The sequence below is a fragment of the Microtus pennsylvanicus genome, chromosome 7 (assembly GCF_037038515.1).
Source record: "Microtus pennsylvanicus isolate mMicPen1 chromosome 7, mMicPen1.hap1, whole genome shotgun sequence".
Taxonomy (NCBI): Eukaryota; Metazoa; Chordata; class Mammalia; order Rodentia; family Cricetidae; genus Microtus; species Microtus pennsylvanicus.
Genome location: NC_134585.1, coordinates 22503848 through 22527501, shown reverse-complemented (window position 1 = coordinate 22527501; position 23654 = coordinate 22503848). Strand labels below are relative to the sequence as shown.

Genomic DNA, 23654 nt, shown 5'->3' with positions numbered 1-23654 from the left:
CAATACCATACCATATCTGCCCCGCCCCCAGACGCCCCAGCTAAACACCCTGGCTTTAAAAACTGTGGGAACCTTGGGAAACTTGAGTTCTGAGTTCTTTTCCTACCTCCCCTGTGGGATGCTTTCCCAAGATGGTCAAGAAAGGGGCCTTTGTCTCCCTACCCCTCCCCTCCCACTCAACTGGGCTGGCTCTCACTTTGCACCTAACTGACACTTTGCGTTAAGAAATTGTGGTCGAGAGCTGGAGAGATGACTCAATGGTTAAAAGCACTGACTGCTCTTCCAGAGGACCCAAGTTCAATTCCCAGCACCTACAGGGCAGCTCACAACTGTCTATAACTCCAGTTCCAGGGGACCACCCTCACACAGACAAGTGTGTACATAAAATAAAAACAAATATAAAAAAAGGAAAGAAAGAAATCGTGGTTAGATTCTGAGCCCCCCTCACCTGCCTCACAGCCTGTCACCTGTTACCCCCCCCCCCCGTGAGCTTCTGATTTGGGGAGGGGACAACACTAAGTTCCTGCAAGTAGGAAGCCTAGGAGGAGGGATGGAACCCCAGCAGGCTGAGAGCTTCCTGCTCTGCGGCCTTATAGGCATGCAGAGGGTAAGTTCTCTCACTTCCTCTCCTAGGCCACCTCCCCACCCTACAAAGTCTCCCCATATGATGCATATGGGATTTCCATTTGAGAGGACAATAGGCTTCTGGACAATGGCCAGCGAAGAGCCTGAGAAATGCAGTTAGTGCTATTGTATGAATCAGTTAAAATACTGGAAGGGGCCGGGCAGTGGTGGCACATGCCTTTCATCCCAGCCCTCGGAAGCAGAGACAGGCGGATCTCTGTGAGTTCAAAACCAGCCTGGTCCGCAGAGCCAGTTCCAGGACAGTCAGGGCCACACAGAGAAACCCTGACTCAAAATTAAATAGACAGACAGACAGACAGACAGACAGACAGACAGACAGATAATATTTACTGGAAGTCAGATATGGAAGTGTACACCTGTAATTCCAACAGCTGAGCAACAAAGGCAGGAGGGCCAGGATTTTGAGATCATTCTCAACTACATAGTAAGTTCAAGGTCAGCCCAGGTAATGTGAGATCCTGTCTCAACAGACACATGCTTACATGCTTAGTTGGTGGTTGGGGACATAGACGTAGCTCGGTTGGTAGAGTGCTTATCTAAGAGCTGGGTTCAATCCCCAAAACAGAACAAAAATGAGTATGTATGGACACTTTTAATTCCAGTACTTGGGAGGTAGAGGTGGAGGATCAGAAGTTCAAGGTCATCCTCAGTTACGCGTCAGTTTGAGGGCAGCTGGGGCTATGGGAAACCCTGTCTCAATATATATCGGGGCGTGGTGTCACACACCTTTAATTCCAGCAATTGAGAGTCACAGGCAGCGGATCTCTGTGAGCTGGAAGCCAGTCTGATCTATAGAGTGAGTTCTAGGACAGCTAAAGCTATAAAGTGAGACCCTGTCTTTAAAAAAAAAAAGAATGTGTGTGTGTGCGTGCACACACACGCTTAGTAGCATTCACCTACAATCCCAGCATTCAGAAAACTGAGGGAGGAGAATTGCAAGTGCCAGGCTACATATAAGACTCTATGTCAGAAACCAGCCAACAAATACTTACACAACTGGCCTTTATGTTTTGTTTTATTTTATTTTATTGTCTTAAATTTTTCCATTGATTTATTTTTATTTTATTTTAGTCCAATTCTCCCTCCAGCCCCCACCCCAACCCCACACATACAAGGGTCTCACTGTGAAGCCCTGGCTGGCCTCAAACTCACAGCGCAACCACTGACTCAGAGAAATAAAGACTCATGCCACTGTGCCTGGCCTAATCCCTTTCATTTTAGTGTGTGTGTGTGTGTGTGTGTGTGTGTGTACTATATACATGTCTACACTTTTCTACTTAGTTTTTGTTTCTTTGTTTTACCACATCACAATGCTTTTCTAGCTTTCTGAGATTTAAAAAAAATGTATGGGTGTTCTGCCTGTATACATACCTATACACCGTGTGTGTGTACCCTCCGGGTACCCACAGAGGCCAGAAGAGGACATCCGATTCACACACACACAAATTCCGTGCACACACACACACAAATAGAATAAAATTTCAAAATTAAAAATAGGAAAGCATCAGCCATGTGCAGTGGTGCAGGCCTTTAATCCCAGCTCTAGGGAGGCAGAGGCAGGCAGAGCTCTGAGCTCAAGACTAGCCTGGTTCACCAGTAAGTTCCGGGACGGCCAGGGATCCTAGGAGAAATCCTATCTCAGCTCCCCTATTATCCCCCCAAAATCGTTCGTTCTGTCACTGAGCTACACCTCCAGCCCTGTTACACATCTTCTACCACAATTGGAAATAAACAAACAAAAAAGACAACCCACAAATTGGGAGAAAATAATTGTCAAAAAAGAAAAAAAGAAAGAAACCTCCCTCAAAAGAAGCCCCAGGGGTCCTGAGGGCTGGCTCTGAGTCAGGCAGACTGGCTGAGGTGGAGACCCCACACAGCGTGGGAAAGCAGGGGGATTCTCAAAGTCCTCCAGCTGCTCACTCCCAGCTGCCCCCATAGCAACCCTGGGGCCGGGGGCAGGCCCGTGAAAGCCAAGAAACCCTGATCTCAGCACCAACACAAGAGACCAGAGCGAGACTGTGGGGGTGGTGCCGAGAGCAGTGTGGCCTCAAAGCTGGTACCAGGGCCCCAGGGATTACCCCTCGGCAGGATGGGTAGGCCCGTGGGAGCCTGGCGGCGTTCCAGCGCGCGGCAGCCCTTCTCTCCTGCTGCTCTCCAATCCTTCAGGGACCCCATCCTACAGGGCCCATCTTGAACCAACCTTTTCATCTGGCCTCTAAAGCCAGGTGTGTGGTCCTTAGCCCCTCCTTTGGATGCAGGGTGAGCTTGTGTCGGGCCTCTTGCGTTGGAGTCTGACAGGCAGGCGACTGTAGCCCGTAATTCTGTTTCTTATACTCATCCCCTCATCTATAGAAAGGGTACAATAGGGCCTATCTTGAGTTACATCAAGGATCACAGCAAATGACATAGTTGATGGAGGTCAGCTTGGAGTACGTGTTTATTAGATGGTCTTTCTCTTCCATTTCATTCATTCATTCATTCTTTGGGGGTGGTTTGAGGCAGGATTTCTCTGCATAACAACCCTGGCTGTCCTGGAACTAGCTCTTGTACACCAAGCTGGCCGCGAACTCACAAAGATCCGCCTGTCTCTCTGCCCCCTGAGTGCTGGGATTAAAGGCGTGTGTCACCACCGCCTGGCTTCTCTTCTACTTCTCAGTGAACCAGGAGTGTGCCCCGCTACTCAGCCACTAACTCTTTGGGTAACTGCGGTGAACCCGGTGCCTTCTCGGGGCCCTCAGTTTCTCTCACTGTAAAATGCATGCACACAACTATCGGATGTTTCAGCTACCTAGAGCAGAGGCCAGCCTGGGTTGTATGAGACCGGGTGTCAAAAAAAACACAAGGCTGGGCAAGGAGGCGCACACTTGTAGTGCCAGCACTCAAGTGGCAGAGGCAGGCGAATCTCTGTGTGTTGGAGGCCAACCTGGTCTACATAGCGAGTTTAAAAATGATTTAAAATAATAATAATAAAGTTACTGAACAGGGGCATCTGAAATGTAAAATCACAGAATGGTGATCGAAGAGTCACAGATGGCAGATGTGAAAGTCTCCAATACAGCGGACTGCTAGAATCAAGACCATGAGAAAGGTCACCCACCCATGTGTAGGGATAAAACTGGCTAAGGCGGCATCAGTGAACTTCTGGAGTGCTGGAATGTTCTTCAGAGTGGTCCAGGCAGGGGCTACAGAGGCCTGAGCTCATAGCTATGAAACGCAGGGACTCAGGGAGCTGGAACTGTAAGATTCCATTCGCGTGCATTCAGCGCCCCCTAGTGGTCCAGGCCTGTCATCTCATCCACTTTCCAGGATGAGGCAGAAAGATGACTAGTTTAAGGACAAGCCTGGGCTGTGGAGTGAGTTGAAGGCTCAACCCAGGCACCTTGGTAAGACTTTTCTTCTCAAAATAAACAGTAAAAAGCGTCATATACAGAAGTAGAGCATCTTGACTAGCATGAATGAGTAGGCCGTCACCAGAGTGTCATCAAAACCGCACTCTCCTGGGGTGACAAGGAGTTCAATATTTGGGGGTTTTTTGGTCCCCTCCCCCCAAAAAACATTCAAAAGAGACCTACTATGTGCATGGACAATCTGAAGCCTTGAGGGGTGCACCATGGGGCAGGGGAGGAAAGGGTGAGGGACTTTGCCCAGGGTATACTCAGGACCGGCTCCATCTGAGTTCTTAGGGTCAATGCCCCATTATGGGTTCTAGGGGTGGCGGGGCAGGCAGCTGAGCAACAGGAGGTTGGGCCTTGGCAGAAACCCACTCCCTTCAAAAAGAAAACAAAGAGCTCCAGCCAAGGCCAGTCACCTGTTGCCAAGGCAACTGTCCCAAGTCAAAGGCACAGGGTACAAGAGGCACGGGGCCAGGAGGTGACAAGCCATCTGCTATGTCCCCTTTTCTTGTGAGGAAGGCTCCTTGGTTCATCTATGCTTCAGGCCACAGAGCTTAGTGTTGTGTGTGTGTGTGTGGTGTATGGTGTGTGTGTGTGTGTGTTTTAAACAAAGTCTCATGTGGTTCAGTCTGGCTTCGAACTTGCTATGTGGACAGGGGTAACTCTGAACTCCTGATTCTCCTGTCTCTGCCTCCCAAGTATTATGATTCTAGGATGTCTCTCTCATGTCCCCAATCCGACACAGCTTTTCGCTCTTTCGCTTTCTCCCTCCCCCAATAATACTCTTCCGCTAACTCTGTTGCAGGTGGTGTGTTTTCTTAATGGCATACCTTAGTGCCCCCCCCACTAAAGGTACCCGCTTTGTCTTTCGTTTTTTTAATCCTCCTACGTACACCTCCAGCGAGCACTGTTTCCTTTCACAAGGGTCAGGATGAGAACGAGGCATGGGTCCCAAGCATCTGACTTGGAATTGACACAGCAGGACTTCGTTGTTGTTGTTTGACTGTATATAATAACTCCCTGGAGCTCGCTACATTAGACCAGGCTGGCCTTGAACTCTCAGAGATCCTCCCGCCTCTGCCTTCTGAATTCTGGGTTTAAAGCTGCGCGCCCCCACAGCACAAACTTTTCTTTAGTCACGCTTGGAACGGACGCAGATTTGACACAGCCCCCTCTCACCCTAATCCCCAAGAATCCAGAAGCAGATACCAGTCCTAGAATAAAGGACTCCTAGCGTGGTTGGGGTGAGAATAAATTCTCACTTCCAGGGAATTAGCTGTTCTCTAAGGTACTTCCTGCCCCATCCAGAGCCTCTGGTTAATCGTATTAGCTCCCCTGGGTTTCCCGGCATTCTCGGCTTGGTATGCGCACCTCTCCAAGATGCCTTTGAAGTCCAGGGCCCTTTGATGTGAATGGATGTGAGTGAGGGCTGCGCCTGCCGGGAGATCCTGTGACCCCTGTGGTCAGTGGTCTTCAGAGCGAGGGCTCTGGGAGCCTGAGTTGCAAGTGCTCCCTCCCTGCCTCATCCTGGAAAGTGGAGTCAGGGAGCTGAACACAAGAGCTCCCAGTAGCAGCCCACAACCCACGTGACTTACCCACCCGATGAGCCTTCCAAAAAAAAAAAAAACTATAGAAACATAGAAACATCTACTGGGAGAGAGAGAGAGAGAGAGAGAGAGAGAGAGAGAGAGAGAGAGAGAGAGAGAGAGAGCTCACATCTCACCTCACCTGATAAAGAGCAAAACTCTCAGAAAGACAAATCTTCCCCGCAGTCCCAAAATGAGACAGCCTTCCAAAGACCTTAGAGGTCTAAGGTCTGATCAAAATATTCTAAGCTTTGATCAGAATATTCTCCTAACCATGTTTTCCTTTCAGAATTATAAACACACATACAAAGAACATCATTTTTAATTATTTGAACTTGTTTGTTTAATTTTGTCTGACTTTTTTTTCTTTCCTTTTTTTTTTTTTTTTTGAGAGAGAGCCCTAGATGTCCTGGGACTTGCTATAGAGACCAGCTGGCCTTGAACTTGTGGTGAGCCCCTGTCTCTGTCTGCCAAGCGCTGGAATTAGAAACAAGAGCTACCATGTCCAGTTTTATTGATTTCTTTGGTTGGTTAATTTTTTTGGTTTTTTGTTTTGTTTTTGTCTGTTTTCGAATAGCATCTTGCTGTGCAGCCCTGGTTGACCTCAAACTTGCAGCAATCCTCCTGCCTCTACCTCCCAATTGTCGTCTGACTACCATGATTGTACCATAGCACACGCATCTCCAAACACATATACACACACATAGAAATAATTAAAAAACAAAATTACTGGACTGGGGCAGTAGCTCAGCAGTAATGTGCTAAACTGGAACTCGTGAGACACTGGTTCAATCCCCAGGACCAGCTTTAAAAAAAAAAAAAAATCAGCCAGGCAATGGTGGTGTAGCACTCAGGAGACAGAGACAGGGAGATGTCTGTGAGCTCAAGGCCAGCCTGGTCTACAAAGTGAGTTCTAAGACAGCCAGGATTGCTGCACAGAGAAACCCAGAATACTGGCTCGGTGCTCTCGCAGAGGACTTGGGTCAAGGCTTCACATCCGTGTCACACAACTCACAACAGCCTATAATTTCACCCCCAAGGGATCTGCCGCAGGCACCTGGACACGCATGAACATACCACATACAAGACTCACTCATTCACATAAGTAAAAATGAAGCAAGTCTTTTCTTCTCCTCCCACTCTGTTATTGTAAAGTAATTTGGGGGACAGTCAGCACCTCTGCACCCAGAAAACAGTTCTGCTGTTATTCCATCCCCTACCCAGACACACAGACACCAGAGAGAGCGGGGAGGGAAGCATTTCTCGACCCAGGGCTCAGAGCTGACTCAGCACGGTGACTGCCTCCCAGGGACAAGAGGAGGTGGGAAGCAGGAGACAGAGACTGTGGGAATCTCGGGGAGCTCCAGAGTGGGAGGAGAAGCCTTCCCCCTGGTGGTCTAGGTGTTTGTTTCACAGAATCCTTCCACTCCCCAGGGTTCCCAGGCCAAGGGAGGCTTCACCTCCTGACCCTGTGAGAAGCACTCAGCTGGGCTCCTGCTGGAGAGGGCCCAGGATGAGGAGTTACAGGAACTTAAGGTCCGCTTGGGTCCTAGGGCTGGACCAGCTCCATCCAATCTCTCAGGCTAAGGTGATGTCAGCCCAGTCCAGGACACAGCTTCCATTAGGCTCCTGAAAGGTGGGCACTGAGTGACTGGTGTTTATAGAAGGCACAGTAATGAGCCATGAGTCCAGACACTGGCATATCACATGGATGTCCCCTGTCGTGTGCAGGGAAGAGTGAGGAGAGTTGTGGCCTGCGGCTCCTGTCCTGTTGGCAGCCACAGCACTGAAAAGCACCTGCCCAGTCTTCACCCTTTCCCATTTTGTCTCCCCACTGCCAACCCCCAGTGCAGGCACTGGGTAACATGTATTCATTCAACAAACACATCCTGATTCCTTATGTGTAACGGAAGTAGGCCAGGGCTATTAATGAATTGGGCTGGGGGGCCGAAGAGGGGACAGTTGAAAATGACCAAATGACAACATACAAAATGAGTTCAGTTCTGCTCTGGAGGTGCCCTGGAGATGATGAAGAGAACGCTAGCATACAGGAAGTTCCTTAGCTGGGGTGAATGAATGAAGGCCTCCCTGGGACTCTGTGGAGACATGCCAGCACCTGGCCTGTGTTTACAACTCTGGAGGACTTAGGGACTCTCCCTTAAGTGAGCTGTTAAGCCTTCTGAGTCTGTTTCTCTGTCTATAATATGGAAGTCAATGTCCCATTACTTCCAAGGACTAATAAGAGACATCTAGTTTAGCCTTCACTTTGGTTTTTTTTAGGCAGAATCTTGCTAGGTTTCTCAGGCCAGCCTTGAACTCATAACAATCCTCCTGTTTCAACCTCCCAAGTCCCGAAATTACAGGTGTGAACCACTGCACCTATTTATTCAACTAACTAATAAAGACAGGGCTCACCAGAACCCAAGCTGGTTTCGAACTCCCTTTGTAAGCTGAGGATGACCTTGAACTTCTCAGCCACACACTTCCACCTCCTGAGTGCTGTGATTATACTAAACCTGGTTGATGTGGTCTTGGGGATTGAATCCAGGGCTTCACGTAGGACAGGCGAGCTCTTACCAACTGAACTGCGCCCTCAGCCCTACGTATTCATTTTGACAAGAGGTCTCACTGTGTCACCTAGGCTTGTCTCAAGGACTTGTGGGCTCAGATCACCTCCTCACTTTGCCAGTCTTCTTAATAACTGAGATCATTGCTTGGCGCCCCCATCAGCAATGTTTTGTGTACATAAAGAGGCAAAGTTATCTTCAGGAAAAAAAAAGAAGCTGTGAACATCAGGAAAGAGCAGGTGTTTCTGAGGTGTCACTTCGGGAGAGGTGGGAGGCTGGAGAGGAGGCTGGGAGCTACAGGCTGGAGCGCAGGAGCTGTTAATACCTCAAGAACTCAAAGAGCCACCTGAGCACAGCAGGGGCCTAGATAGAACCTCTCCTCCACTCTGGGTGTCAGAGCAGTGGTGTGGGAAACAGATGGGTGGGACATACTGAACATGCCAGGCAAGAAACTTGTTGGGACCCTGCCCCGCCCCCCACTGCCACTCACGGAGTTCCTCCATTTCAGGTCACAGAAAGGAGTCGGAAATGGTCCTGTTTCTTGAGAACTCCATCTGGTTACTGGCATGGACACACGGGCAACTGCTACACAATGCTTGTTTCACTCATTTGTGGATTTGTTTGGTTTGGTTTTTGTGTGTTTGTTTTCTTTGGTTTTCGGTTTTTTGAGACAGGGTTTCTCTGGGTAACAGTCCTAGCGGTCCTGGAACTAGTTCTTGTAGACCAGGCTGGCCTCTAACTCCTCTGCCTCCGGAGTGCTGGGATTAAAGGCGTGTGCCACCGTCGCCCGGCTCATGTATGTATTGTTGAGACAGGGTCTGACTGTGTAGACCTGGCAGACCTGGAACTCAGATCTGCCGGGTCGGCCTCCTGAATGCTGGGATTAAAGGCACCTGCCGCCATGCTTGCTGGGTAATGTTTTATTTAGGAGCTTTACTGTATTGCTGGAGGCTGTAGAGAGAAGAGGATTATTCCTGCCTGTCCTCCCAGTATTGGGGGGACCTTAAGTCCTCGCACACACTAAGCTAAGCAAGCACTCTACTATTGATCCACATCCCCAATCCTTTTTCTGCTTTAAATTTTGAGACAGGGGCTGGAGAGATGATGGCTCAGAGGTTAAGAGCATTGCCTACTCTTCCAAAGGTCCTGAGTTCAATTCCCAGCAACCACATGGGGACTCAGCCAACTGTAATGGGGTCTGGTGTCCTCTTCTGGCCTGCAGACATACAGGCAGACAGAATATTGTATACATAATAAATAAAAATATTTAAAAATAAATTTTGAGACGGGGCCTCGCACTGAGTGGCCCAGCCAGGCCTTGAGTAGGTGGTATTAACAGGCTTTAAGCCCCACCTCCTGGAGGGGACTTTGCATCTGTATTATTAGATGAGTTGGGGTTCACTGAGGAGATGCAGTGAAAACAACCAAAAGGCGAGCATTCTGGGGCCTTGCTTTCTGCGCCCATCGCGTCAGCTGGCAAGAATGGTAACTGAATGCTGCACCAGGCGCTGGAGTGCGGCAAGAAGGCAAATGTTCTCAGCTTCACAGAGAACTCGCTATTGAGTTCTTTCTTGTGGCTTCTGCATGCTGATACAAACAGTCGTCCAGAAGCAGCCATGAAGAGTTCTGTAGGCAGAGACTGTACATTCGTTTTCCGGCTACCCTGCCATAGAAACTATATTAATTACATTACTGCTTGGCCTATTAGCTCAGACTTCTTATTAACTAACTCTTACATCTTAAATTAACCCATTTCTATTCATCTGTGTATCATCATGAGGCTGTGGCTTACCCATAAGGACCCAGTGTCTTCCTCCTTTGGCAGCTAAATGGAGTCTCCTTGACTACACCTACTCTCTCTCTATATCTCTTCCAGCCTGGCTGTATTCTGCCCTGCCATAGGCCAATAAAACATATTCACAGTTTTATACAGAGGGGAATCCCACATCATCTCCTCTTTTCTGTCTAAATAAAAAAGAAGATTTTTAGTTTTAACATAGTAAAATTACATATAGCAAAACCTGTATCAAGCAAGAATTACAATATTTAGTCTATTTGTATCTGGAAAGTTTCATATCTAATTTATCTTTTATCATAACTAAGGAGAACTGTAACTATAACTACCTGTCTTCAACTCCACCAAAGACCCCAGAAGGATATATTATTACCTAAGTTAACAGGAAGTGCATTGTAAGCAACTTCCAAAACTCTAAAATCGACAGAGACACCTTGCCGCCTGGACAGTCACCCAAAGTTCTTCTGAAACATTGGGGCATCCATCTTTAGTCCATAATGGAGGCAGGTGGATCTATGTGAGTTTGAGGCCAGCCTGGTCTATATAGTGATTCCAGGCCAGCCAGGGATACATGAGGAGACCTTGTCTCATAACAAAAACAACAACAACTTGGCAGATAGGTAAAGGTCACTAATACTGTTGTTGTGTGCCTGTAATCCCAGCACTCGGAAGGTGGGGGCAGAAGAATCAGGAATCCAAGACCAACCTCAGCTACATAATAAGTTTGAGACCAGTCTCTTGTAGAAGAAATTTTGTCTCAAAAAACCAAAACCAGGGCAGAAAAGATGGCTCAGAGGTTAAGAGCACTGCATGCTCTTCCAGAGGACTTGGATTCGATCCCAGCACCCATGTGGCAGCTCACAACTGCCAGTGACTCCAATTCCAAGGGATCTTACCCAGTCTTCTGAACTCCAAAGGTCCCAGGCACACAAATGGTACACAGATATACAAGCAAGCAAAACAACTATACTCATAAAATGAAAACAAATCTTAAAAACAAACAAAAAAGTAACAATATATAGTAAACATGTCTTTGACTCCCAAAGAATCATGTCTAGGTTAACAGGGTGTGAACTCATGGGATGACCAGATTTATTCAATGATTTAAGGGGCCTAGAGCAATCCTAGTGTTCCAGTCAGGAGAGAGCCAGGACAGCTGTGAGAAAAGACTTTGCCCCCACCCCCCAGCAGCGGTGTGGCCTCTGAGGTTATCATTCAGGTCAGACTGTCTGGGGAAGTGAGAGAGTGTCACCCTCTGCCTCAGGAAACAACCCTGGGACTAACTAATGCCCCTAATTAAGGGAGGAGGGTGGCTTGACTGGCCTGTGTCCTAAAGAGCCTGCGAAGACCTGGGTCCTCCTCCTGAGGAGCAAGAGAATGTTGGAGATGGACGAGCTTTGTCAGACAGTCTAGGAGAAAGCCCAGATCCCCAGGCAGCTGGGGGCCAATACACACAAGAAATGAGCTCTGTCTGCAGCCCAGGTCACATGAGGGCAAGACTTGGGGAGTCTAAGAAAAACCATTTACTACAAGACATTTGCACAACTGTATTAGTCAGGGTTCTCTAGAGTCACAGAACTTATGGAATGAATCTCTCTCTCTCTTCATATATATCATCCCAATAAATTCCCACATATATATATTTGGGAATTTATTGGAATGGTTCACAGGCTGCAGTCCAACAATGGCTAATGTGAATGGAAGTTCAAGAATCTAGTGGCTGCTCAATCCCATGAGGAGGCTGGATGTCTCAGTTGGAATGGGTGTACAGGCAAGGCGAGGGTAAGGCAAGCAGGTAAAGAAATAACCCTTCCTTCTTCCACGTCCTTCTACAGGCTTCCAGCAGAAGGTGTGGCCTGGATTAAAGGTGTATCTTTCAGCCTCAAAATCTAGATTACTAATCCCAGCACTCGGAAGGCAGAGGCAGGCAGATCTTTGTAAATTTGAGGCCAGCCTGGTCTACAGAGCAAGTGCCAGGACAGGCTCCAAAACTATACAGAGAAACCCTGCCTGGAAAAAAAAAAAAAGATCTGGATCACAAGTGTGCCCTCCACATTTCTGTATTACAGTTCATTCCAGATATATTAACCAAGTTGGCAGCCAAGAATAACCATCACAACAGTGTTTCTTTGGTTTTTGTTTGTTTGTTTGTGACACATGATCTCATTTCATTTAGTTTAATTACTATGTAGCTGTGGCTAACCTCGAACTGAAAATTTTTCTGCCTCCATTCCCCAGGATTATAAATATTGCCTGCATTTTCTTTTCTTTTTATCCCCTATAACTTTCTTTTTCATGTGGCTGAGCATGGCAGTGCACAAACTTAGGAGGCAGCTGCAGGTAGAGCTCTGTGAGTTCAAGGCCAACCTGGTCTAGGTTGTGAGTTCCAGGACAGCCAGGACTACACAAAGAAACCCTGTCTCAAAAAAACCAGAGGGAGCCGGGCGGTGGTGGCGCACGCCTTTAATCCCAGCACTCGGGAGGCAGAGGCAGGCGGATCTCTGTGAGTTCGAGGCCAGCCTGGTCTACAAGAGCTAATTCCAGGACAGGAACCAAAAGCTACAGAGAAACCCTGTCTCAAAAAAATCAAAAAAAAAAAAAAAAGAAAAAAAGAAAAAAACCAGAGGGAGAGAGGTAGAGAGAAAGAGAGATTTATAAACAATTTAAAAAAATTTTATTTTTATTTATTTATATATTTATGTGTTGTGCCAAGGGAGAGGACAACCTTCAGGAGTCAAACTCCTTTCACTATATGAGTCACAGGGACTGAACTCAGGTCACCAGGTTTGGTAGCAAATGCTTTTCCTCACTGGGCCATCTCATCTTCTCTTTCTTTTCCTTTTTTTTTAATTTTAAGATTTATTTATTTATTATGTATACAGTGTTCTGTCTGTATGTATGCCTGTACACCAGAAGAAGATACCAGATCTCATTATAGATGGTTGCAAGCCACCATGTGGTTGCTGGGAATTGAATTCAGGACCTCTGGAAGAGCAGCCAGGGCTCTTAACCGCTGAGTCATCTCTCCAGTCCCCAGCAGCTTTTTTTCCTCCTTCTCCTCCTTTTCTTACCTCTCTTATGGGAAAGCACCAAGAGTTAAAACGTGGATGTGTGTGGCAGGTGACCTTCCTCTCCTGCTGGCTCACCCTTGTGTATCTTGGGGCCAGGACATCCCAGTCTCACGAGCTTCCATTTTGCCTTCCTGCCATGTCTTGGCCACGGGGTAGAAATGAAATCAATAAAAGTTAGCAGAATGCGCATTGCACATGCCTCTCAATAATTTGCCATTGTTACTATCATTAACTTCAACTCAGTTTGTTTGGTTTCTCTGTGTAGCTTTGGCTGCCCTGGAACTCATTTTGTAGACCAGGCTGCCCTCATACTCAGAGATCTGCCTTCCTCTCCCTCTCTGGTGCTGAGATTAAAGGTGTACACCACCACCACCTCCAACTCAGTTCTTACACTTCCTATGTGCAAGAAGCACAAAGGCCAAAAGCTTAACCATTAGGAGACGCTTCTAGCTGAAGGTAGAAAAGACCATAAAACCCAGACACGGCAAAATCTCACTGTGTAGCCTTGCCAGTGCTGTCTGCCTTTGGAGAGGGGTCTGTTGCCCAGGGAAGGAGCTCCTAACACCACCAAGTAACAGTGCTCAAGAACAGCAATACCCAGCCAGATGTATAATCCTTTCAAAGGAGTTTAGAGCCCTTCAAGCGCTTAGTTTTAAGTGCTTAGGCGGAGATCTCTCCAGCTGTTTTATTCGGGACACATCCTACAAACTGTTACCTGGCCACCCAGGTTTCCAAAACCTTCAGATAAGAACCACTGGGGGTGCTCGTTGAATATGCAGATCGCCGCGCCCTCTCTCTCTGAATTCTAATTCCGAGGTCCGGGAAGTGTGGAGGCCTGGGTTTAACAAACACCCTCAGGCAAGTCCAGACGTGTTGCTCCTCCGTACCCTGGGTCTGAAGTTGGGGTTAGAAGTGAAGCTCAGTGCCTATCGAGTTCACGCGAGACTTCAGTCCCAGTACCACGTAAACCAGGGCACCTGTAAATGTAATCTGAGTACTTAGGAGGTGGAGGCAAGAGGATAAAATTTTGAGGTCATCCTCGGCTACAAAATGAGTTCAAGGCTAGCCTGGGCTACATGAGACCGCTTGGGGAAAAACAAAATGCCTGGGTCAGACAAATGATATCGAGTGGGGAGGTCAGGAAAAGCCAGCGAAAGTGCATCAGGACCTGCGGCAGCCTGCAACCCGAGCCTCGGTCCAGCTGGTTAGAACAAGATCAGGCAGGTCTACTGGCCCCAGGGAGTCTCTGCCCTATCCTAACACCTGCTCACATCCCAGCCTGTGAAAGAGTGTGTAAAGTCCTCAGCACGTAGTAGGTGTTCAGTAAATGTTAGCCAGCTGCTAACGTGCTAGTTGGAAGCTTTAAAAGGTGGGGGTGGGGAGCAGCTAAGGAGAAAGCCAGCAATAGCGGAGGAAAACAGGGGGCGGACATTGGGACAGGAATTTACATTTCTTTAAAAGGTAATTCTGATCCCGCCTTTCCTTTTGAGAACACAAAGCCTAGGATCTTTCCATTCCCAAGATTCTCTTCTTAATGACTCCATTCCTACGAATTCAGTCATTTGTGTGGTGGGAAAAAAAAGGTTCAGTCCTTAAGATAAATAATATAAATTACACTCCTCATGGATATAACATATTTATTCTGCGCAAACATATACGACTGATTGAGAAAGCACAAGTCATTTAATTCCATCTTGGGCAGACAAGGTGAGATGGAGCAATGGTCTTAAGACCTCGCAGGGCGCCCTGCCACTGTTGGCAGGAGATACAGCCAGCAGGCCCCAGATTTTCCTTTCCTCTTCGAAAACTCCCCTAGCAAGCAGGGAAGAGCCTGTGTCACCACCCAAAACACCTGGATTAGCTGTAGCTGGGTCTTCCTCTGCTCCTCAGGAGGGCGCTTTGGTATTTGAAAACTGACCTTTGTCACCATGGGCCTTCCTCTGTTCTTGCAAATTCCCAGTACCCAGTACTTGCCAATGAAGGCTGTACCCCTGGCTGGCCTGGTGCCCAGAACAGAGCCCCGCCCCCCACCCCAGCACTCCCTACCTGCTTTTGGATGAGCTAGAAGGAGAGGACCGCCAGGGGTCCAGAAGAGGCAAGGTAGGGAAGCCATTGTTGTAATTCTGGGCTTGAAGCCAGGGCTCCAAAACACCTCCAGCTCAGCGAAGCACAATTCGTAGCAGGTAATAGACCGTTGTCTCAGCAGTAAGACTTTGCGAGGCAGAGGGGCAATGTGTGTAACAGCCCAGACCCAGTCTCTGTACTCAAACCCCCACCCCAGTTTATCAGTCACATCTCATCACATCACACCTTCCTCCAGCAGGGGCTCCCCTGCCCTACCCTTCCAGGGGGTTATAGGTTCTTAAGGCCTCTCAGGAGGAAGGATGAGAGGGGGCGGGGCAGCGGTGGCTGAAATATAAGAGACCCAGACGCTGTTTGCGGGTTCATCCAGCCCACCATGAGTGCCCACTGTCTCCCTATCCTTCTTGTCCATGCCTGGTGGGCCCTACTCCAGCCTCGCGCCGCGACGGTGGCCGCCTTTCCTCTGTGGACACGGGGGCAGCCCTCGTCACCGTCCCCTCTCGCTTACATGCTGAGCCTCTACCGAGACCCGCTGCCTCGGGCGGACATCATCCGCAGCCTCCAGGCGCAAGGTAGGCTGCAAGCCTGGCCTCGCCAGCACCCAAGGGCGCACGGCCCGGGAGGCGCGCGGTGACTGCGGAGGGACTGGGCACCAAGGGGTAGTTCAGGGTCTGGTCTTAACGATGTTTCCGCGTGGGCAGGCTCAAGGAACAGCGCTGGTGGCCGGGACGGAGAGGAACTCAGCCACCACCAGGGGCCACTATATTTCGGGTTCTAGTTTAGGTGTTAGAGAGTAAGGGCGAGGCCCCGATCGCGCCACTGAGCATCTGGGAGCCTCAGTTTACCTATCTGTAGTTTAGAAATCGTAAAACCTCCTTTGTAGACTTATGGAGAGGACTGGATGACAACACCGCCCCGCCCCCAGAAAGGCTCTGCACGAACCAGATATACAATAGAATAGGTCGTTACTGAGTTTTAGCTGCCGCAAATGCCACCTGGAACTAGGGCTTAAGGATCCAAAATTAGGGACCGGGTGCCGCAATTACAGAACTCCGGTAGCTCTCGTTGCTGGGCTGTGTCAGGTGTCCTGGGTGACCCCGGGCTCAGAACTTCCTTGGATCGAGGTGTGTGTATAGTTGACCCAGAGATCTAAGTGTTGCTCACCAGAGAAGATCGACAGGTGGGTGCCCAGGAGAAGGAGTCCAGACTCGGGACTCCTTTCCCGGGCGCAATCCACATCCCGTGGCCTGGACAGCTTGGCCAGCTCGCGCCTCTGTACTACGGGGGCCAGACGGCCCTCCGCGGGACCCGGACGCAATCCACATCTGCTAATCCGGTCTGACCAGTCGCCCGCCGGCCCTCGCGACCTGGAGGCGGAGTCCCTAGTCCCTGCCTGCGGCGTCTGGGGTGAGACTGCCGGTGACCCTCTCCTGAAGGGTCATCTGGGGGACTACGGACTAGGACACCCTGGAGGGCGAGGCACTGGGGAATTGGTGGAGTGCTTGGCCCCTCCGCCTAGGGTGGGGCAGAGGAAGTTCTTGAAGGTTTATTTACGTACGTGATGGGACAGTCTGGGATTCAGGAAAACTGATAGGGTTCATCCAGTTCTGTTCGCAGTCGCCCGAGTCTCACTTGTTCATTACTTTTGTAAATCGGGGGCTCTGCCTGGAGGGAGTCTGGGAGAGCGGCATTCCAGGTCACCCGACTTTCCTCTTGAGTCAGTGTGTAATCTGCCCCGTCATAGTGGCAGTGGGGTCTGTCAGCTGGAATCTTAGTGTCTGTCTGTGCCTCAGTGTTCAGTTCACTCATGTGCAAATGGGAGTACCGGTGGGGGGGGGTGGGGTGGGAAGACGGTTCCTGTAAAGCCTTGGCATGGGGGGTGGGAGCAGAAAAGCAGAAAATGACAAGGCCTTATGATAGCCTCTTACCTCCCTGGTTGAGGACAGGGACAAGCAAATGGCCTGAACAACTCTTTCCTTTAGAATTGGAGGTGGCTTAATGTGCTAATTATTCTTGCACACAAGTGGGTTTCGGGGGTGGCCGTGAACCCCTTCCTCGTCAGTATTCAGTATCAGCTGTTTAATGAGCTAGAGCTGCATCTGGGCATCTGGAGGACCCTCTATCCCAGGATACCCTGGGGGCAGCCCGAGAGGAAGCAGTTTCTTCCTGGCCTGCCTGAACACCGGCCATCAGTTATTAGCGACTGTGTCTCCATGAAGCGCCTAGCTACCTGACTACCACATTCCTGAGCTTTGTATAGCACACAACATCCCTTCTTTCTATAAGAAGGCAAATGAGGCCCAGAGAAGGAAAACTGACCAATGACAAACTGGAACCACGACAGGACAACTCCTCAAGTCATGGGGGACTCAGGCTGCTGCTCTTGACCATGAAGCAGGAACACCTGCCTCTGAAAGACCATTTGCAGATATTTAGGATAAAACTTTGAGATCCCATACAGGCTGCTAGTATACGGGGGCCGGAGTGACTAGAGGAAACCACCTAGCTCCCAAGGGCAGAGGTGTCCCTAGGCAAGGGCTAATAGTTATTGTATTCTGATGGTACTAATGAGGACAGAAAGTGGACTTTAACTGAGAAAGCGGGTAGAGATGGGCGGGGAGAAGCTGCCAGAGGCAGAAGCTGCAAATGTCTGTGGGCAACTCGCCTAAACTCAAAGATGGTCTGGGGATGGTTAAAAAGCTAAGAGCTACCCAGGAGCGTCCCAGATCCCTGCCGCCTCCAGGACTACTAATATGCCCATCTTAGAGTCCTTGTTTTGTTTATCTCCAATGAAACAGACTCTGAAACAAACCGGAAACACCAGATAAGTGTAAAAAATTAAACCTCTTATTTCCCCATGTCCTTACATCCATTATTTTGTTCTCTTGTTTTTTGTGATAGGGTTGTTTCATGTAGTTGCCTCTGGCCTCCAATTTGCTATGTCCCCAAAGCTGGCCTTAAATTCCTAATCCTCCTGTTCTTAAGTGTCCCAAGTGCTGGGATTATCAGCATGTGCCACCACACATGGCTGTAATGCAAAGAGGAAACAGGCTTTGTCTCCTACTATAGCTGGGCTGGCCAAAATCCCACAGCTATTCGAGTGCTGGGATTACAAGCCTGAGTGACCAATTTTCACTTAGGTAATCATTTTTTTTAAAAAAATTTATTCTGTATACAATATTCTGTCTACATGTGTGCCTACAGGCCAGAAGGCACCAGACCTCATTACAGATGGTTGTGAGCCACCATATGGTTGCTGGGAATTGAACTCAGGACCTTTGGGAGAGCAGGCAATGCTCTTAACTGCTGAGACATCTTTCCAGCCCCTAGTTAATCACTTTTTAAAACCCATAAATGCACGCTAGTTCCAGACATCTACTACCCCAGTATCTCACCGAGTGAGGGCCGCCCTCTTTCTTGGGTTCCTGCCACGGGTCTGCCCGACCCATGTGAAGAACCTGACACAAGAGGGCAGTATGAGCAGCCTGGGAGTAGATAGAAAACTCTGGATAGGGAAACCAAGGGTCTGAAAAGCTGATGGAAGATGGAAGCAATCTGCTGCCTATGGAGGAGCAGGTGGGGAGAGGGTAGCCAGCGTGGCCCTATTACTTGCTCTTTCCTGAGAGCTCTGGGGTTTCTGTGATAGTTACATCTACCTAGCATGTCTGGAGCAAGCCGCCCTCCTGTCCACTAAGGAAAAGCACAGGCCAGAGAGGGTGGCTTGCTCAAGGCTCAACAAGGCAAGTAGAGCCCCAGGTCAGGTAAGATGAGTGGGCGAGGGATGGCAGAGCCACCTAGTTCTTGATATCTCTCTCTCTCTCTCTCTCTCTCTCTCTCTCTCTCTCTCTCTCTCTCTCTGTGTGTGTCTGTGTGTGTGTCTGTGTGTTTCATGACAGGTTTTTTTTCTGTGTAACCCTGGCTACCCTGGAACTTGCTTTGTAGACCAGGTTGGCCTCAAACTCAGAATTCAGAGATCCACCTGCCTCTGCCTCCCAAATGCTGGGATTAAAGGCCTGCGCCATCCAGTTTTTACCCACTGTCCTCTAGATGGCTAGAACAGGGATTTCAAGTTTACTCCTGTCCTTTCCTTCTGTCCTTCCTTCCCTCTCTCCCCCCTTCCTTCCTTTCCTCCTTTTCCCTGGCTGCCCTCTTCCCCCACTCTCAAGGCCAAGTTGGCCCTGAACTCCCACTGAAGTTGAGGATGACCTTGAACTTTTGACCCTCCAATTCTAACTCTGGAGGACGTCGGGGGCTTGCTGCACCACGCCCAGGTTATACAGCGCTGGAGACTGAATTTGGGTCTTTGTACTTTGTAGGCCAGAGCTGGACCAACTGAGCTACATCCTCAGCCCTTTGGTTACTTTTCCTTCATCTCTGAAATGGGACTATGAGAACACACACACACATATATGAGAGCTTAACATATTACTTGAGAGACTGAGACAGAAGGATGGCCCAGAGTTCCAGGCAAGTCTAGGACAAATATCAGGTTCCAGTTCTGCCTGAGTTATTATAAAATGCCAAAATAGATAAAATGGACTCGATGATATTAAAAACCAATGGGGGTGGGCAAGGGCAAGAGATGGGTGACAGGCAGCCGACCCAGCTGGTGGCTGACAGAAAGACCTCTTACCCTGTTTCCTCCCGACTTCTCCCCTAGATATGGAAGTGAGTGGGCAGAACTGGACCTTCGCTTTCGACTTCTCCTTTCTGAGCCAAGAAGAGGACCTGGCATGGGCGGAGCTCCGGTTGCAGTTGCCCCGCCCTATGGACCTCCCCACTGAGGGCCCACTCACCATTCAAATTTTTCACCAGGCCAAGATGGACCCAGAGCAGGAGCCAGCGGACTGCCTGGAGCGAGTACGGATGGAGGAGTTCACTGTCACTCCGTCTCAGGTCACTTTTTCCTCGGGCAACACTGTCCTGGAGGTCACCAGGCCACTCTCCAAGTGGCTGAAGAACCCCAGGGCACTGGAGAAGCAGGTGTCCAGTCTGAAAGGAAAGTGCTGGCATCAGCCCCGCACCCTGCCTGTCACCACCACCAGCGACAATGTGCTCATGCTGTACTCCAACCGGCCTCAGGAGCAGAGGCAGCTGGGCGGCGCCACTTTGCTCTGGGAAGCCGAAAGCTCCTGGCGGGCCCAGGAGGGACAGCTGTCTGGAGAGAGGGGCCGATGGGGCAGAAGGCACCGCAGACATCACATGCCAGACAGAAGCCAACTGTGTAGGAGGGTCAAGTTCCAGGTAGACTTCAACCTGATTGGCTGGGGTTCCTGGATCATCTACCCCAAACAGTACAATGCCTACCGCTGTGAGGGCGAGTGCCCTAACCCTGTGGGGGAGGAGTTTCACCCTACCAACCACGCCTATATCCAGGTATGTTACCTGGAATGGAACAGGCTGCTAGACATGGGATGGGGCTTAAAGACTGTGATGAGATAACTGGGTTTGGTCATTTAAGCACTTCCATGTTTGCTCCTATGAGGATGTAGATTGTCACAGCACTGAGTCCTGTTCTGTGGGGTTATCCCGGGAGCTCGCTCTCTCTCTATACACACACACACACACACACACACACACACACACACACACACACACACACGCCAGGCCAGCTCCAAACATGGCCCAGGATTCACTCCCCCTGGTGCTGGGGTTACAGGCATGCACCACTATGCCTAGTTATTACAATATTGGGGCTCAAATCCAGGACCTCAAACATGCTGGGCAAACACTCTACCAACTAAGCTGCATTCCCAGCTTTTCCTTGTTCCTTTAATTAGGTGATGGGAACAGAACACAGGATCTCTGCTCCTGACATTCTGGGAAAGGACATTCAAAATGGACTTTAGGACTGGATGAGTCTTCCTCCTCCCGCTCATTGCTTGTCTGACATTAAACTTCTCCAAAGTCTGTCTATTTCAAGGCCAACAGACTATTTCACAGACATGGGGGTTCATGAATTGGTTGTACGTGAAGCATCCTATTGTTTATGAAGATAATTTTTCACTTTAGCCAGAATTACTAATTCTGCCTCTCCCTCCTTCTCCTTCCTCCCTTTCAGAGCTTGCTGAAACGCTACCAGCCCCACCGGGTCCCTTCCACGTGCTGTGCCCCTGTGAAGACCAAGCCACTGAGCATGCTCTACGTGGACAATGGCAGGGTGCTCCTGGAACACCATAAGGACATGATTGTGGAGGAATGTGGGTGCCTCTGACAGAGCCAGGGCAAGTGCTGAATCCGCTTGCCCTCCACAATGCTGGTAAACTCCAGGGAGACGCATAGTGTCCATCCAGGGAGCAGAAACGGAAGGGCTCTGCCTGCCAGAGCTGAAGAGGAAGTCCTGCCCCCTGTGCTTACAGGGCTCTTAGACCTGCCAGGCCAGAGACCTGTGGGGAGGCAGGAATAGGGAAACCTTTCAGGGGCTGGCTGGGCTCCCTGGAAATAGGGGTTCTGAACTTCACGAGTGCTCTTTAACCTCTGAAGCCCTAGAAATGGTGTGCAAAGGCTGAGGTATATACGTATTTATTTTTTTTGAGGCTACCCGTAGCTTTCCTGTATTCTTAAAAGTGGCTGTGACCTGCTGTCCCTCCCTAAAGATCAGTATAATTGTATTAGATTAAAACTAGCCATTTGGCTCTCCCTGATTCAAGCTGGGCTAGGGGAACCCCCACAACTTTCTAGCTGGCTGGCGCTAACGGGCTGGCTTTCCTCAGGGGCTCTATGATCTCTGCTAATGAGTTGCCTAAACAATAAAGCCACTGTCCAGTTCTCCCAGGGCCAGCTGTGCCTTTGACCAGAGAGGTGGGCACTTATCCAAGAGGGACTGGCCATGGTGGACTACAGAAGACAGAGCTGTCAGACGTCTGCTTGGCAGACATAACCCAAGTCTATTAAAAATCAGTGAGAAATCACCCCAGGCTCTCAAGTTATGTTTTGGGGTTCTGAGGTTCCAAACCAGCAGGGCATGGGGCTGTGGTCATAGATTTTGCAGAGAGGCTGTGTGATGTGTGTGAAAAAAGCGGCAGAGCCTGATTGGTTTGTAGGAAGTACCTCTAAGGGCTAGGGAATGATTATGATTCAGTGGCAGCTACTTACTTAGTATATGAAGGACCCTGGATTAAACCCCAGCACGAAAAGCTGGGCCTATTGGTGCACACCTTTAATTAACAGCAATTGGAAGGCAGAGCTGGTCTTTATGGTGAGTTCTAGAACAGTCAGAGCTACACAGTGAGACCCTGTCTCGAAATAAACAAAACGAAGCATTTAAAAGGGAGGGCCATGGATCTTTGTCCTCTGGGCCTTCTTCCACTTTTGAGATTTTAAACCTTAAAGCATAAGACCTGCTAAGCCCTGTTGAAACCACTTTCTGGGGGGGCGGGACGGGACATGACTAGCTCCTGATTCTGCATGGCAGCAGAGAAGAAGGAAACTCAGATGCCTAAAGAAAGTTCTACTACAACTTCCCTCTCCCCAAAAAACAAACACCAAAACCTTTAATTCCAGCACTGGGGAGGCAGAGACAGGTGGATCTCTGAGTTCAAGGCCAGCCTGGTCTACAAAGCAGTTCCAGGACAGCCAGGGCTACACACAGAATTCCTGTGTGTTGGGGGGGAAGGTGTGGAGGCAAGTTCCATCACTAAGGTATCTGCTTGTTCTTTTGGCTGGGGGATGGAGCTGCTTTGGGGGTGTGCAGGTCTGCAGGAGCTCTTCCTCCTAGGATGCCCGTCCCCTTTGCTCCAGCCATGGCTGAATCAAGGCAGTGAGACTGGTCCAAGCAGGGACTGGGTTGGCTACAACCTAGCCTGGGCTTGACTAAGATGACTCAGCAGCAGAGCTGGGTCTAAGAAGCTCTGAGCTGAGCAGTTCAGTCATCAGGGTTCCGCGTTGAGGTTTGAGTCAGCGTCTCCCTTTAGCTCTGACTGACTTCAAACTCAAGGCAATTCTCCTTCCGATTCTCAAATGCTGGGATTACTCATCTCTACCGCCATGCCAAGCCAAATTTTATTTTTTGAAACAATGTTATGGAATCCACTTGTTCCAAGGGCTTTCCTGAATGCTACCCCAGAAGGCCTTTATGGATATCCCAGCAGTGCTGAGAGATGCAGGGCACCTGGATGGGATCTAGAGGACTAGGCTAACCTATCTTAGACCAAAGGCTTGATCCTCAGGACTCAGCCCACTATCAACAGCTCAAGTGGAGTGAAGTGGCCTCTCGGGGGCTTTAGGAAGCAGGTGCCTGCAGTTCTTTCACAGCCAGAACTTCAGCAGGGCTGAAGGCCAAGCTGTTTGACTCCAGTTTGTGTTGGCTGTTCTGTGAACTTGGGATGAAGTTCCCTAGTGACAAGGTATTGCCTATGTCAAGTTGGGGCTGGAGGCACAAAGTGATTAACTACATGTGTTGATTATGCTCATCATGCTAGCTGCAAGACCACTGGCTGCGGGTATCTGGGTACCAGTGTCTAACAACTGCTCCAGATCTGGTCCATGCATTGGCAGGATGCCTTGAACATCCCAAA

General features: G+C 49.4%; 1 protein-coding gene across 1 annotated transcript; it reads left to right on the top strand.

Annotated features, from left to right (window-relative positions):
* Window positions 1–15514: 15514 nt before the first annotated feature.
* Window positions 15515–22002, top strand: Nodal (nodal growth differentiation factor). The gene is made up of 3 exons (XM_075978864.1): window positions 15515–15710; window positions 19799–20514; window positions 21200–22002. The coding sequence occupies exons 1-3, from the start codon at window positions 15515–15517 to the stop codon at window positions 21350–21352; spliced, it is 1065 nt and encodes a 354-aa protein (XP_075834979.1). The 3' UTR covers window positions 21353–22002.
* Window positions 22003–23654: the final 1652 nt, after the last annotated feature.

Coding starts and splice junctions, on each gene's coding strand:
- Nodal (XM_075978864.1), top strand. CDS start 15,515: ATGAGTGCCCACTGTCTCCCTATCCTTCTTGTCCATGCCTGGTGGGCC. Junction 15,711..19,798: donor CCGCAGCCTCCAGGCGCAAG/GTAGGCTGCAAG, acceptor CTTCTCCCCTAG/ATATGGAAGTGAGTGGGCAG. Junction 20,515..21,199: donor CCAACCACGCCTATATCCAG/GTATGTTACCTG, acceptor CCTCCCTTTCAG/AGCTTGCTGAAACGCTACCA.